The sequence below is a fragment of the Protopterus annectens genome, chromosome 3.part0 (assembly GCF_019279795.1).
Source record: "Protopterus annectens isolate FY-2018-M chromosome 3.part0, PAN1.0, whole genome shotgun sequence".
NCBI lineage: Eukaryota > Metazoa > Chordata > Ceratodontiformes > Protopteridae > Protopterus > Protopterus annectens.
This window is the reverse complement of record NC_056731.1, coordinates 1,618,849,985-1,618,867,303: the sequence shown is the minus strand read 5'-3', so window position 1 is coordinate 1,618,867,303 and position 17,319 is coordinate 1,618,849,985. Positions and strand designations below refer to the sequence as shown.

General features: G+C 44.7%; 1 protein-coding gene across 1 annotated transcript in view; it reads left to right on the top strand.

Moving 5' to 3' along the window:
• UBR5 (ubiquitin protein ligase E3 component n-recognin 5) overlaps positions 1–17,319 on the top strand; it is a 3,965,620-nt gene that overhangs the window by 1,409,862 nt on the left and 2,538,439 nt on the right. The window contains exon 21 of the mRNA XM_044065648.1: positions 8,697–8,851. Coding sequence (XP_043921583.1) covers positions 8,697–8,851 — 155 coding nt within the window. The remainder of the gene's footprint in view (positions 1–8,696; positions 8,852–17,319) is intronic.

Here is a 17,319-nt window from a genome sequence, read left to right as displayed (position 1 = left end):
CCAGCACAAAGTTCAGGGGGAGTGGACCATTCAAGAAAGGAAGGACCACATCAACCTGAAAGAGCTAAAGGCTCTGTCCTTGGCTATGCAGGCCTTCCAAGAGATCCTTTTGCCTGGTACCCTGAAGGGCATCACAAACAACATGACAGTCCTGTGGTATATAAACAAGCAAGGAAGAACAAAGTCTTACTCCCTCAGCAGTCTGGCTGTACAGATATGGTCCCTGGCAGCAGCAATTTAAATTCACTTGCAGGCACTTTACATTCCATCAGAAGAAAATAGGATGGTGGACACTCTGAGCAGAACCTAACACCCTCCCACAAATGGATGCTTCACAAGGAGGTACATCATGATCTAATTCACAGGTGGGGTATTCCTCAGGTAGATCTGCTTGCCTCCACCCAGAACAAACAGATTCCCCTCTTCTGTACAAGGCTGTCCCATCCACAAGCATGGAAGGTGAACACCTTCTCCTTTTCATGGGAGGGAATATTCCTTTATGCCTTCCCTCCATTTCCTCTGATTCACAAAGTCCTCCTGAAGATACAGAAGGGCAAACCAAAAATCCTGCTGACGACTCCCTTTTGGCCAGGACAGCATTGGTTTTCCCTACTCTACCTTTTAGCCCAGGGCAATCACCACAAGTTACCTCACCTCTTCAACCTACTCACACAAGACAGGGGATCCTTTATTCACCCCCTCCTACTCTGTCACAAACTGAAGCTGTGGGTGCTAAAGTTCTTATCCCCTTTAGACACTTATACTCAGAGGACATACTCAGTGTCATGTAGGAGGCCAGGAAAACAAGTACCAGGAAAAATTACTAATTAAAGTAGAAAAGATTCTCCCATTGGTGCCTCGAGAAAACCGGACCCATTTCTCGTTTCTGTTCCGTTGGTCCTTTCGTACCTGTGTGAGTTACTACATTTGGGCTGTTCTCCTCCTCAGTAAAAGTGCACACCTCTGCTATTTCTGCTTGCCTTCCCTTGACTCCACCTCTAGCTTCCAGGTTTGAAGTTAAGCGGTCTCTGAAAGGGGTCCTTCACGTAAGACCCCCTCGTAAGCCTCTTCCTCCTCCTTGGGACCTTAACTTTGTGCTGAAAAAGCTTGCATTGGTTCCTTTTGAGCCACCCCACTCGTCCTCCCTTAAATATCCCTACATGGAAAACAGTTTTGTTACTGGTCCTTACTTCTGCCAGGAGGGTTTCGTAGATCCAAGCCCTTATGGCTTCTCCTCCCTGTCTTATTTTTCATAAAGATAGGGTTTGTCTCAGAACTTAACCCTTCATTCATGCCTAAAGTAGTTAAGAAATTTCCTTACACCAGACCATAAATCTGCTTGTCTTTTACCCTCAGCCACAGAACTCCTCAGAAAGGGCTTTGCATTCCTTGGATGTTCATAGGCAACTGAGTTTCTGCTTCCGTAAGACAGTCAGTCCAACCAGCTTTGTGTCTCCTTCTATCCTAGAGCCCTTGGTAAGGCAATGTGTATAAACTCAGAATTGATCTTGGATTTCTAAGGCAATAGCCTTTTGCTATTCCTTTCATGGAAAGCAGCCGAGTTCATCTGTTAAGGCCCATTTCACCAGAGCAGTTTCCTCCTCAGCAGCCTTCTGCAAGGGTATTGATTACACTTCTATTCTAGAAGCTGCAACTTAGTCTTTTGTACATACCTTTACTAAACATTGCAAATTGGATATGATCTCCAGGGCTAGAGCAGGATTTGCTAGGTCTATCCTGCAGGGTCTCATTGACTCTGCTCCCCTACCTACCATGCAACTTCCTAGAGAGCTGTGGTACTCTCCCTAAGGTTATGAATATTGCAGCATGAGACTAGAAGGACATGGAATGGTTGTGTAAGAACTTACTATAACCATAGATGTTCTCTTCCATGTTCTGTTCCATGTTGCAGTATTCAATCCCACCCACCTCCCCCCTTTTCTTGGACATATTTATAGCTCTGTTTTGGTGTGCCTGGGAACCTTAAGCTAGGGTTCTTTCTTCTTGCTCCTGGGATCACTGTCTCTCTCTATGTGGCAGCCAACTTCTGAGTTGATTATGTGCGAACGTCCCAGATTTGGCCAACGTCTGTTTATGGCCCCTGCATGCAACATTGCACATATACCCCAGCTTCTAAAACATTGGTATACTGGCTGGATATCTGGTGCTGCAGGCAACAACTCCCCAAGGTTATGAATACTGCAACATGGAAGAGAAGGACAACTGTGGATGTGAGAGTGTTCGATCTCGCCGTTTGTTCTTGCACCTGGGTTCGGAGCCGATCCTCGGCTCCGTGTCGGCCGCCTGCAAGCTCTGCATCGAGAAGAAGCTCGAGACCAACCTAACTCCCACAATTTCCCTCTGCCTTTACCTCAGATCTAGTTTGCCGCTGCAGCGTTCGCATCACTTGATCGAGCTCGAGCACCTAAAGCTAAGATTTAAAGATTTTTCTTGTATTTTTTGAGAATTGTCTTTTTCTAAACCATTGTTTATTGACTGTGTGTGTGTGTGATACTGTCTCGAGGATTTTCTCGGTTCCAGTTAAAGTTATTTAACTTATCAGAGTTTCCTTCGGGGCCTATCCCACCCTTTACAGGAGTTGACTACCGGATAGACTTTTCTTACTGGATTTGACAATTTACCGGATTTGACTTTCTTAACTGGACTTGACTTTTACTTCTTATTATCCCTATTGTTAGCTTTACAAAAATGTCTGAGAAAGCTAAATCGGGGTTTAAGCGTTGCCAATGTGGGCAAAAGATGTCAGTTACTGACAATCATAGTTCCTGCGTCTACTGTCTTGGCCCTCTCCACTTGCAAGAAGACTGTTCTATTTGTCATTCTTTCAGTGGGAGGGTCATGACAGATAGGCGCAGGAAACTCATAGATAGGGGTTTGTTAAAACCTACTTTTCAGGAGGCTCTGGATGCTTCAGACCAGGCATCCAAATCCTCGAAGGAATCGAAGACGTCGGAGCCCAGGTCATCGGCTCTGAGCTCTTCAGTTAAAGTTCGATCACCGGTTCCCCAGACTTCGGGACCGAGTGTTCAACTGTTGGCAGTTTCCGAGCCTCGAGTCTTGGAACCGGTGACGGAGCTCCCTCCCCCGACACTGTTGAGGTCGGCTCCGTCTTCTATTCCTTCGACCCGTTCTTCCAGACCCCTCTCCGACACCGATGTAGACCGCGTGGTGCAGAAGTTAATGGAGAATACGGCCTTATCCAAACTCATCTCAGTCTCCTCTCAATTGGTGTCGAGACTTGAAGGCCTTCCATTATCTCCATCTGTTCCTCCTCCGAGACCTGTCCAGTCTTCGGAGCTGGAAGAAGCTGATCTGCTGATTGTGGAGCCCTCGGTGCCAGAACCGTCCTTTTCTCGGTCTGCTACGTTCACCTCAACTCCGTCGGATCCGGTACCGGAGTCTCGGAGCCGAAGATCCATCCTTGGTTCCGGGACCGAGTCGGACCGATGTTTCGTTCCGACTCCCCTCGGGGCCTCGGCTTGGATCGACTCGGTTCCGTCCTCGGGGTCGATGCCTTCGGTGCCTGTTTCGGGGATTCTTCCCATTTCTTCGGAACCGGGAGATACCTCGACTCGGGACCCGGGGGCCTTCGACCTCATGAGGAAGGTGTTGTCTACCCAGACACCCACATCAGCAGGAACAGCTTCTCCTCCCCACCAAGGACCGTTATCCTCCTCTGCACCCACGGCTACGTCTAAGCGTCGAGCACCTGTGTCTCAGCCACCCCTGGAGGGTGCCCCCTCTTCCTCGGAGGCTTCTTCGGATGCTCCCCCCGAAGAAGTCCCTAGGAAAAGATTGTGTAAGAGGAGACACTTAGATTATTCACAAGAATCTTTGACATCCGACACTGACTTGGATGAGTCAGAAGGGTCCCCAAAGTCACCCTCAGAAGATGTCTCCTTTTCGGACATCTTGGAGATCCTGAAGCAGAGAGGTGATTGGCAGTCCCTCCCCCCTTCTGAGGATGAGTCAGTCTTGCTGAAGGCATTTGGTGCTCGTCCTTCCTCCTCCTGGGTCACTCCGCCCTTCAATGAGTTAATGGAGCTGATTGCTCGAAGGGCGTGGGAGACGCCTGACACGGTGTAACCAGTCCCTAGGAAGCCTAATAAGTATATTACTGCACCCCAGGACAAGGCTTATCTAACGAAGGGAGTTCCAGTGGACGCTATGGTGGTGGCAGCGGCCACGAAGAAGGAGATGTCGGTATCTTCCTCATCTGTCCATCCCCCTAACAGAGATTCTAGGACTATGGACAGGTACGGGAAGCGCATTTTTAGTTCAGCGGCTTTTTCTATGCGATCCCTGAACTATTTGACCCACTTCACACGTCTACAGAGGGATCTAATCAAAGAGTTGGGAGATACCCTCCAGGGTACTACAGAAGCTGCTGTCTCAGAAAAAGTTACAGCACAACTCAATACCCTTACATCAATTGTAAACTCGTCCATGAGGCTAATCTCATACGCAGCCGAAGGATCGAGTAGGGCAGCAGCTTCAGCGATTGCTCTTCGCAGACAATCCTGGATGCGCTTATGTTCATTTGCGGAAGCCTTCAAGTCTTCCTTTACTAACGCCCCATTTGACGGTGCCACTCTCTTTGGCCCCAAAGTAAAGGAGACCCTTGCCCGGTGTGAGCAGGAGGGAAAGACTCTGTCTGCTGTCGGAGTCCGTTTTTCCACACCATCTAGACCGTACCCCAAAGGGCAGCGCGGTGGAAAAATGTGGTTTCGAAAACCCCAAGGATCTTTCCCAGGCACACAGGGTGATGCCCCCTCTAGAGGCAGAGGAGGGGGCAGAGGTGGAAGACGCCGCCCTGGCGGCAGAGGGGGTCGCAAAACCAAGGTGACAGGGATACCCCCCCCTGGAAAACCTTTCCAGCACTCCTGAGAGGAGGCCCGACTGTCCTGCTCTGGAGGCAGTCGGGGGTCGCTTAGCTTTATACCCTCAGGCCTGGCAAAATCTTACATCAGACAACTGGGTAAAAAGCGTTGTTACCAGAGGCTACAGAATACCCTTCCTACCCCCCCCAATTCCAAAGAGAAAACTCCCAGATGTGCCGCCCCATCTGCGAGACCCAGCAGCTATAGAAATTTCAAAGCTGCTAGAAAAAAAGAGTCATCCAACCAGTCCCAGCGGACCAAAGAGGATTCGGAACTTACTCAAGGTTCTTTTTAGTTCCAAAGAAGACAGGGGACTGGAGGCCGATTCTGGACCTAAGCAACCTCAATACCTTCGTCAAGAAAGAAAAGTTCCGAATGGTCACGCTTCAATCAATCCTTCCATTCTTACAGAAGGACGACTGGATGTGCTCAATAGATCTGAAGGACGCATACTACCACATCAAAATGGCCAGGGCGTCCAGGGATCACTTGCGCTTCCGGCTGGGAGCCAGCCACTTTCAGTTTCGAGCCCTGCCCTTTGGTCTGACCTCAGCCCCCAGGGTTTTCACCAAATGCATGGCAGTGGTAGCGTCTCACTTGAGACGCCTAGGATTCCAGGTGTTTCCGTATCTGGACGACTGGCTCCTTTCTGCCACCACCCAGCGTCAACTAATACAAGCCAGGGATTACACTCTACAGCTTTGTGTGCACCTCGGAATTTCCGTAAATTTCGAAAAATCTTTACTACAGCCATCACAGCATATCTCGTTCATAGGAGTGGAATTGGATACGCATCATTTAATGCTAAGGCTTCCTCTAGAAAGGATAGCCTCACTACAAAGCCACATATCTCTTCTTCTGTCATCCAGAAAATCCCCAGCAAGACTAGTTCTGAAAGTTTTGGGTCTCATGGCAGCTTCTCTCATTGCGATACCTTTGGGAAGACTGCACATGAGAGTTCTACAATGGCTACTGTTTGCACAATGGTCGTTCCAGCAGCTACCTCTGACACACGAAATTCTGATCACAAACACATGCAAATCACACCTAGCCTGGTGGCTTCAGACTTGCAACCTTTCCAGCGGAAGACCATTTGTACTACCCTCGCCGATAGCTACGGTGACCACGGACGCTTCCCTGATAGGGTGGGGGGGCATCTTTCAGGGACAGACAGTCCAAGGCGAATGGTCCAATTTAGAGTACAATCTGCACATCAATGTTCTAGAGTTGAGGGCAGTGTTTCTAGCGTTGCAACACTTTGCTCCCCTTCTTCCTCTAGGGACTATTGCAGTTCAGACGGACAACATGTCAGTAGTCTGGTACATAAACAAACAAGGGGGAACCAAGTCTTATCAGCTATGCAGAGAGGCCATGAGAATTTGGCAATGGGCGGAGTCCACGGGTCGCTTTCTGATCGCAACGCATATCCCGGGGTCATCCAACGTCATAGCCGACAGGCTGAGCAGGGCAATCCTGCTACCTCACGAGTGGTCCCTCAAACAGTCAGTTGCGAAGAAGATTTTTCGCAAGTGGGGCCAGCCTTCCTGCGACCTCTTTGCGTCTCCAATGAACGCCAAATGCAGAAGCTACTTTGCCGTATTACCCCCTCCAGGGGAAGTCCCCAGGGACGCGCTGGTGCATGATTGGCCCCCGGGTCTCCTGTACGCTTTTCCTCCTTTCCCCCTGATTGCAAAGTTTCTGCAGAAAGCCAGCAACCTGCAAAGGACGATAATCCTCATTGCTCCATTCTGGCCTCGTCAAATTTGGTTCCCCTTTCTTCTGACACACCGCATTCGGGGACCTTGGATCCTGGACCCAGTGCCAGATCTACTGATTCACTCGTCAGGGGTTCCCCATCCCTCGCTCTCGTCACTCCATCTAGCAGCTTGGCTGCTCCGCTTCCCTTCTTAGCCAGGTCTGATCTTCTCTCACCTGCAGTTCAGAACATACTAGTGGCTTCTCATAAAGCTTCCACTACAAAGACCTACACTAGTAAATGGAAGCGTTTTGTGTTCTGGGCAAATTCACAGCACTTGGACCCTGTCATAGCTCCGTTAAACAAGATCTTGGAGTTTTTAACAGAATTGTTCCACCAAGGAGCGTCTCCTGCCACTTTAAGAGTGCAATTGGCTGCCATTTCCAACTTTCATGTGGAAGAATGTGGAGCACCTATTATGGCTCACCGACTTTGTAAGGCCTTTTTGAAAGGGTCTTTCCATATTAGACCACCAGTTAGAACTCCTACATCGCCTTGGAATCTAAACCTTTTATTATCTAAATTGATGTTACCACCCTTTGAGCCAGCCTCCTCTTGTCCATTGAAGTATTTGTCGTGGAAGACCCTCTTCTTGGTAGCCATTACATCCGCCAGGCGAGTATCTGAGCTTCAGGCTCTTTCCATTAAGCACCCTTATTTGATTTTTCACTCTGACAGAGTATCTCTTCGCACTAATCCATCCTTTCTCCCCAAAGTTTGCTCTATTAATAACATTAATCAATCCATTGAATTGCCTACCTTTTTCAAAAATCATTCCAATAAATTGGAGTATATGTTACACAAGTTGGATGTCCATAGACAACTTAGATTTTACTTGGATAGAACAAAGGATCATAGGAAATCTGATCAACTTTTTGTAGCTTTTGCTGACAGCAGGAAAGGTGTAGCGGTTATTAAACGAACCCTTTCCAAATGGCTAACTGATTGCATCATATTCGTTTATGATTCTTCAAATCAAACTCTATCTGTCAAACCCAAGGGACACTCTACAAGATCAGTGTCTACATCCCTGGCTCATGCAGCTCGCCTACCATTAGACACTATTTGTGCAGCTGCTACTTGGTCTAAACCACATACATTCATTTCTCATTACAAAGTAGACATGGTTTCTAGGGACAGGGCAACCTTTGGTTCCACTGTGCTCAAGAACGTTCTCCCGTGAGTTCCTCAGGAACATGGAGCTAGGGACGCTACCCAGGTGTAAGAACAAACGGCGAGATCGAACACTCTCACATTTAGAAGTTATGTCCTTACCATAACGTTCCATGTGGAGTGTTCATCTCGCCTTTGTTCTTACATTCCCACCCTCCCACCCTCAGGAAGAACGTTCGGTTTGGTGCCTGGTCTGGATTATTCTGCTTCTGCATTCGCAGTTGTTGTATATATATGATGTACATATGTATATATATATATAGATATAAGTGTTCTTGCATTTATGTAGCTTTTGCATGAGTGTGCTCTCTCTCTCTGACTGCTGGTTTGCTTGCAAACTAGATCTGAGGTAAAGGCAGAGGGGGATTGTGGGAGTTAGGTTGGTCTCGAGCTTCTTCTCGATGCAGAGCTTGCAGGCGGCCGACACGGAGCCGAGGATCGGCTCCGAACCCAGGTGTAAGAACAAAGGCGAGATGAACACTCCACATGGAACGTTATGGTAAGGACATAACTTCTAATTATGGTAATTTCTTTCACAACTGTTCTGTATGGCTGGATGTCCCTTTTGTAATACAAGCATGTTGACATCTGGGTGAGAATGTGTCTGCCTAGCCTTTGGAGTAAGGGTTTGAAAGGGATGTAAGTTCTTTCTGCAGCAAGAGTCCCATGTACATACCAGTACTGAAGCAGGTGTGCATACATGAATGTCTGGAATTTTGGTAAGTTCCTAATCCAGCTGTACTTTCTCTGTGATTATGTTTTGACTTTAGAATATTATACATAACGGAAGTCACATTTTTTTGTCTGGTTCATATTTTTATGTAAAAAATTTAATCTCTAAAAATTGTATTTACTTTTTCATGTAGGCATACATGCTGTATTGAAGACAGGGAACTGGGTTCGGTATTGTATTTTTGATCTTGCAACGGGAAAAGCTGAACAAGAGAACAATTTTCCAACAAGCAGTATTGCTTTTCTGGGCCAGAATGAACATAATGTTGCTATTTTTACTGCTGGACAGGTATGTTGTTCACATTTCTGGATTACATTAAAAGCTTTTGTTAAATTGTGCTGTACCAGTTGTGTCTTCATGCAATACAGTAGATGGTGCTCCTCATTTAAATCACTGCTGCAGTATTCCTCACATCTGGGGCTTCTCTGGTAGCTGTCATGTCCAGCCATCCAGGCTTTCCTTCCCTGGGAGTAGTCAGAGTACACCCTCGCCAGAACAAGTCCTACCATGCCGATGTAAGTGGGACATGCATCCACACCAATCTTTTTTTTTTTTTTTAGAACTTTCACAGTATGTGAATGCCGACACCTCTGTCTCAGTCTCCTCTGTAGTCCTTCTTGTCAGTTGGATACAGCTTGAAGCTCTGGCAGATAAGTACATTATAGGGGACATGTTTTTCTTTAATTGGCTGTTTTGTATTCTGTGGCATCAGAGATTTCCCACAATAGTTTTCTTATGTCTAGCAAGAAAAAAAGAAAAGTGTGACTGCACTAGGCATAGCCTTTGTAGAGACTTCTTTGTTTAGGCGCAGAGCATGACATGCAAAACTTTGACAAATGTCAGAAGATCACACCCAAAGTTGTTAAAAGTGAGCTGCATACTCTGCCTGTACTTTGACTACAAGCATTTTAAAGCCTTTGTTCATTCCACCACATTGTCCACATGGATGTTTTCTTTTTACTTTCTGTTCAAGAAGTTCAAGGACATGTCAAGTAGGGCTCTGAAAGACATAGACCAGATATCACAGGTTCCCAGGTGGTTCAATGTAGCTGGCTTTGCTGAAGTGTGTTTCCATCCCTTGGACCTTTCATCTACTTCTCCCATGCCGATTGATGCTCCTTTGGAGGCTGCATTGGCCAAAGACCTAGGCATGTCCATATGAAACGACTGCTTACAGAGACCTTCCCAAGATGCTTGGCCTAGGAGGGGACATGTAATAACCTTGTGTAATAATTGTTGAAGGAGAAGACTGTGTCTGCAAAGTCTTTGTCAGGGAAGTGATAAATAGTTTTGATGTAGGAGTCCAGCCCAGAGGATCAGTCTCCAAATCTCTGGGTTGACATCCACCTAAGAAAGACTCAGAAAACAAGCATATCCCCCAGCCACTTGCCAAACTCAGTCAAAAAAAGGAGATGAGTAGTCCCTCCCCTACACACAGGAAAGCCTGAAGGACCGTTTCAAACTGGCTCAAGGTGTGGTAAAGGTCCTTTAGCCATGCAACCAGGCCTGAAGCCTTCACGACCCTCTTTCTTTCCTGTTACGTGAGAGAGATTCTTACCCGGAGGAGCAAGATGAGCCACAAGACATGGATTAGGGGAAACTGGAATGTTTTCTTCTGTATTTGCTCTCCCCTTGGCAGTGTTTCTGATGCTAATACCTTACCCTCTCTCAATTTCCTTTGGTAAAGTCTTCACCAGAATGAATTTTTTTTTTTTTTAAGCTGGAAGGCAGAGTAGCCTGTGATCCTCAGAAAAACGTATTTCAGCCTCCTGGAAGTAGAAGCACCTGGGTCTCTTTTTGTACCCTCCATCTTGGGTGCTCCAGGGGGTTGCTTTCATAGCTTCCTCCTAGGCCCATGATTCCCAACCTCCACCACTACCCCCCCCCCCCCCAAAAAAAAAAAAAAAAATTATGCAGGGTGCAGGAACCTCGTAAAATACCTTTGTAAAATTCCATTGGATCCTGATAGTTACCCATGCTAGGCTGCACATGCAAAAAATCCAGTAGTAGCTAAGGTCTTTTTTTGTGCCTACACCCACCTTCTAGACCTTCAGATTCCTAGTCTCTCCTTTATATCAAGTTCAGTGGTATGCCAGTCAGACCAGTCTGAATTGTGGGGTCCCCTTTATACGGGTGACCCCAACCAGACCACTGCCTTTGCTTGTGGGGGAGGGGGGGCTATTCACACCAGAAGAGGATGAAACTCATCAACATCAAAGAAACACCAGCTGTCATCCAAGGTTAAGAGCCTTCAGGCAACAGTGTACAGAAGGAATCTTGCAAGTGAATGACAGTCACCATCACTGTAATGTGGTACCTTAAAGCAAAGGTGACTAGCAATGACAGCTTGAGAACAAGAAATCAAACATATCACTCAAGACTGTTAGTATCCCCTCAGAGCTCAACTCAGTAGTGACCAACTGAGCAGGATAAATGCAGACCCTCGTTAGAGGTTGTTAACATTGGGTGGGCGTCCTTCAAATAGTATAGAGATGGATGCTCCTCCTGTAGATCTGTTTGCATCCCCGGAAAACAGAAAAATGCATCAATTTTGCCCAAGAAAGTTCTACAAAGAAGCAACATGTCTTTTCAACAATATGGGCAGGGATGATGTATTTATGCCTTCCCTCTATTTCTCTGAAACCAAGTGTAATTTACTAGGTGAGGAAAGACAAACCCAGAATACTTTTAATAAACTCAGTTCTGGCACTGTTTCTTCCTGATTGGGGAGATGGCAGGAAGGGTTACAAGTTGATATCTGACAAGGTGGGCCACTTAACTCATGAAAAAACCATGCCCCATACTAAAGACTCTGGTACTCATAGTATGGACGATAGACTTACGATATCCTTTAAGCAGTAGTATCCTGAGGACATGCTTAACATAATCAGGAAGTGGAAAGCCTTCCACCAGAATGTCTTGTGTATCCAAGTGGAAGAGGTGTGTCTATTTGTGCCAGGGCAGAGGCCAGGATCCATCCAATATGGGGGGGTGCCCTGGCCCTCCAATATCTTGGTGAACTAGTAGAGGCAAGAAAGTCATGCACATCTGTTAAGGTAGGATTAAAATATACAGGAAAATATAGTGTGAAATAAATGTATCCTTTATCATGACTTACTGAGGATTTGAGACAAACTAAGGAATTGATTTCAAATAACTGGAAAGCCAGGAAATGAGGCGGCTAGCAAAGTGGTAGCGGGCAGACTTCAGTAACTTAAAATCTTTTGAAAAAAAAAATATTTTAATACATATTTTAAGGTAAGGGAATGTGTACATGTTTCAGATGTAGACAATGGTAGGTATATATATTTAGTCCTTATGTTAATATTTTTCAGACATTGTGAGAGTTGTTTAGGAGTAGGTTTGCATGTGATTGTAAGCAACTTAATTATTGTTCACATTGTACTGTATGTGAATATTTTGTTGGAAAAACTCTCCATAGTCTTAAAGATTTTCAGAAAACGTTAAGGACATTAAAAACATGAATGAAAGTAGTACTCTTTACAAACATGTTTTGCAAAGCAAACATTAAAAAAGTTAACTGTGTTGGAACAAAATTACAATGGATGTGAGAGGGGAGATGCAAATGCATTTCTAGAGAAAAAAAATTGATTTGGGAGATTAGTATGAATGCTTTTGCATCACCAGGTTTTGAATGATGCAAGTAATACTGCATTTTTTTAAGAAATAAAACTTTATTTGCTCAGTAGCTTTATCGTCCCCTCAGTTTTAAGACTTTAATGATGTCATAAAAATTTTCTATTCAGTTGTGACTGTGTAATTTGTCTGAAGTTTTGTATTTAAGAGTGAAAGGGCTTCACTGTAAGTTTTAAGAAACATAATTATCTTATCTGGTCTTTTTTCAGTAGTCTTCTGCATTAGCTTGATATGTAGTTGATGAGACAAAGTTTAATAAAACAAATGCATTTTATTGTTATTGCATGATTTATCAAATGTAAGCTAAACATAGAACTACTTTTATATACCTAAATTTGCTTACACTAAGAGAAATGTGACTTAATCATGAAACAGTGACTCGCACATTAAGTCCCCTTCATATTGCCATGTTTTTAAAGGAAACTCACTCTTTCACCCTTTAACAGTCTAATTTGCATAGTGATCCTGTCGTTTAAGAAGAATGCATTGTGCATTACATACTTTCTTTTGCATAATAAGAAGACTGTGATATTGTGATTATTAACCAAAGACCTGAGTGAATGAGTGAGTGAGTGACTGCAGAACCAGTTGCATGGTATTCTGTTGAAAAGAATTCATCCCACCATTAAACCTATAAATTTTAACACTGCTTAATGATTTTATAATTTCTTTAACTTGTTCAAGTGAAAAGATTTTGTTGTCCACTTTCTTTATATTTTTAAATGATTAAGCACCTTGCTGTCTTTAACTGTTTTATATACAACTGATATTTATACTATTACTTAGAGTTAGGAATGTGTAAGGTGTAAATATGAGGTTACATTTTTGTGTATTGAGACTTTCCCAGTGTGAAAACTGAATTTATTAAAAAGTTAAGGAGAAGAAGAAAAAAAAAGCAGTAAAAGTTAACAATTTGTATAACATTGTTATTGGCTAGTTGTTACACTGTCTTGATTCCATCAATATAAAGATGTGGAGAAAGAGAAAATCAGCTAGAAGAGGAAACAAAAAAATGTACATGTCCCTGAATATGTACACACTAAGAGAAGTGTGATTTCACCTTTAGCATACGAGATGTCTGAGTAATTTCAAGGAAAGTAAGTAAAATGCATTCAGAGTTTAAAGTAAGGCAGGCACTTGTGGTATGTATAAACTCAAATGACATAAATTTATAAAGAATTGACTGTGCTTTAGTTATTCAGATGAACTGATAACACTGCAAAAATCAGAGGTTGGAACAAAAGTGCCTGAATGTGAGGCTTCCCAAGAACTGTTTAAAAAAATATGCTGTACCAGAGAAACTGGAAGGAATCAATTGCATTGATTTTATGAAAGTACAGATAAGTAACTGGACAAGTATTTCATAGTAGGATTTGTTAATTGAGAGGGCACTTTCCAAATCTGGTCACAAGAGGGCAGCCAAGACTTAGAACAGTAAAGCTGCAATCATACCAGCAGAAAGAGCTGCGTCTGACAAAGCTGTGGCAGAAGGAAAGTATATTAAAACTGAGAACACCACAGTTTGTGGAAAATTATTATTCATTGTACACCAGACAGAAGAGAAACATGTTTATTCCTTCAATGAGGAGATTTCAAGAAGCAGGTATGAGATTCAGCATATTCATCGTGTTTCACTGTTGCAGTCATTACACTTGGGTTATCCTGCTGGCAGGCAACCCGCAGTCGGCCTGAATTCCAAAGTCTTGGTCCAGCGTCGGTTGCTGTCGCCTCTTCCCTGACTTCAGTGCGCTATGGGTATAAAAGATGCAGCCGACACCATTTTCTTCAGTCTTTCTTGCCGCACAGTGCCTGAAGCGAAAGCAGTTCGCAAGTGCCAGTCAGCCGACTCCTGAGATTTTTGAAATTGGATTTCAGATCCAAAGTCTTCAATAAAGCTATGTACCCCATTGGGGAAACTTTTTCTTGCTCCAGACCGATGTCAGTAAAAGTTAACAATTGTATTTCTTGTGGGAAGCAAATACCTCATAAGGATTTTTATTCTTACTGTATTCCTTGCCTAGGCCCTGACCACGACGTTGCTAGTTGTCTGTTTTGCACTAGATTCAACCAATGCACTATTAAGCATCGGTTCGCTTTTGCTTTACATTACTTTGGCTGAAGGTTTAACTATATAATGCCGTCGGAACAGCTGATGACCGGAGTTCATAAAAAGCGCAAGGACAAAGAAAAGTACAGGCATCCGAGGTCCAAAACCAACGACGAAGCCTCTTCTAGGCCAGTCGCCGGATCGCCGGTTCTCAGTGAGGTGCTTTCGCAGCACCTGACACCCGCTACCTCAGAGCCACAGGCCGCCTCCGACTCCCACATGGAGACAACCAGGCCTCTGGAAACCCAAGGTATTGGGCCTACGGAAACTATTCCCTCAGCTGAGTCCGGAGCCGCTGAGTAGGCATCCGCTCCTGAGGGTGTTTTCAGACCTTCACAGCTTGCTATCAAGACCACTTCAGCAGCCAAGGCAAAGTCTAAAACACCTTTAAAGACAAAGAAACAAGTACAGCATTCACCTGGACAGTCATCCATGCCAAAGAAACATGCTTAAAATGGCCGAGGACCTAATTACTCTGATCAGGGGTTCCCATCCCCCTCCTGATAAAAGGTCTAGGCAAGATACTGACTGATTCCTCTGACCAGGTTTCTTTTTCCTCTGATTCCTCTTCAGAACAGGGATATTCTCTTCCTCCCTATGAGGACTCTGACGCTGAAGAATCTATCCCTTCAGCCTCTCCTCCTGAGGATTACTCCTTTGGGGAAACCCTGCACACCATGAGGGAGCATTTCCATTGGGAGAGCCAGGATTATTCAGAATCCAAGAAAAGGCTCAGAGGCTTTCTTTTACTGCTTCAACACAGGCCCCTTGCTATTCCACCTGTGCTAGATATTGTTGTATTCTCTGAATCCAGTTTGTCTCCTGATTCTTTACCCCCTGCACCAGTTAAGCCAGATAGGTACTACAGGGTCCCAGATTCTCATAAATTTCTTTGTAAAAACCCTGCTGCTGACCCAGAAACAATTTCACAGGGTCCCAAGGGGGGGTCAAGGCTTCCACTGCAAAAAAAACTGTCCCCTCTGATAGGGATTCTAGAGCACTGGACAGATGGGGGAAAAAGTTTACACTTCTGCTCATTTAGCTGTAAGGGCTTTAAACTGCCAGTTTCACATGCTTAAATATCAGCAATACCTAATGTCTTAGCTAAAACACAAAATGCTTACAAGTTCAGAATGTCCTGAAATTAAGGAAATGCAGGATTGATTGCATGTAGCTGAACAAGTGGGAAAGCATACTTTGCAATGTGGTTTTGATTCATTAGAGGCTTCTTGCAGAGCCAGTTACAGGTTCTGTCATTCGAAGGCATGCTTGGTTAAAAGAACAATGTTTACCTGATCATGTTAAAGCAAAACTGTTGGATGCTCCATTACAGCATGATACTTTGTTTGCTGTTAAGGCGGAAGAGGTGTTAAAGAAAATGGAGGATAAAGCAAAATCAATGCAGACAGTAAAGGATTTCTTACAGGTCCAACCACCCAGATTTAGCAGGAACTGGCCTTCTAAAAATTGGTCCTTTCCAGTGTCAGACAGGCCACAAAGAGGCAGATACAGACGCCCAAGAGGCAGATCTCAGCCCCAAGGCTCATACAGACCTAAGCAATGGGGTGCTTCAGCTCACAAAGGCGGAGAAGACAAATCACAACCTTATAAGAAACAAGTCACAATGACTTCCCTCTACCAATGCCAAGCATTTACCTTTTGGCAGCACCCTTAGGGGGAAAACTAGCACTTTTCTCACAAAATTGGCACATGATCACCCAGGACAAATGGGTGCTGAACATTGTTTACCAGGGTTTACAGGTTCCACTTTCACACCCTACCAAGGCCAAAAGGTATGCCAGACCTGCCACACAATCAATGGGCAGAGGCACAAAAACAAATTTCTGCTCTCATGGACATGAGGGCTATTCAAAAAGTACCACAGCAAGAGCACGGACAAGGATTTTACTCAAGACTTTTCTTAGTACCCAGAAAGGACAAAGCTTGGAGACCAATACTAGACCTGTCTACTCTAAATACTTTCCTGGATGTTCCAAAATTCAAAATGTTGACACTGCAGCAACGTCTACTCCTACCCATGCTGGGCAAAAAGGCTTAGCTGATTACTTTGGACCTCAGAGGCATACCTACATGTCCCAATCAGACAGTCTTGCAGAAGATACCTCAGATTCATAGCTGGCTCAGTGCATTACCACTTCTCTGCACTGCCCTTTGGCTTATCTACTGCGCCCAGGGTCTTCACAAAATGCCTGGCACCAGTAATTGCATTTTGCAGACAAAAAGGAATTCAGATATATCCCTACTTGGACGGCTGCCTTATTCAAGCAGACAGCAAGGACATTCTACTAAAGCATCTGGCGTTTGTAATAAGATTACTAATTTGCCTAGGGTACACAGTAAACGAGAAGAAATCAAAACTAGTGCCCTCTCAAAACATAATATTCCTGGGTGCAAGCTTAAACACAACTGTCCAGATGGCTTATCTCACGCCAGACAAACAAAGGCAACTGACTCATTACTTTCAAATGATGGCAACAAAGACCCAGTTATCTGCAAGGAAAATCCTGCAGGCCTTGGGCTTCATGGCATCCTGCATTCTACTAATTCCATATGCCAGACTGCATATGAGGAAACTACATTGGTATCTAAAAAGTGTTTGGACTCAGCGTTGCCACAGCCTGGAGACAATAATTACCCTCATTTCCTACCTGCAACTAGAGTTTCGATGGTGGGCACAGGCCTGTCACCACAACAAGGGTCTGCCATTCACTTTACCCACAGCCAGACAGATACTGACAAAGGATGCATCAGATTATGCCTGGGGGGCCCATATTGGCAGGAAAATGTATTCAGGGCACATGGCCTGCAAGCCAGATGCATCTTCACATCAATCAAAAAGAGATGCTAGCTGTTCAGAATGCCCTGACAACTTTCAAGGATCTACTTCATCCAGGATAGCTACTGATAAAGATGAACAATACTGCGGTCATGTGGTACATAAACAAGCAGGGAGGCACACATTCCTACCCCC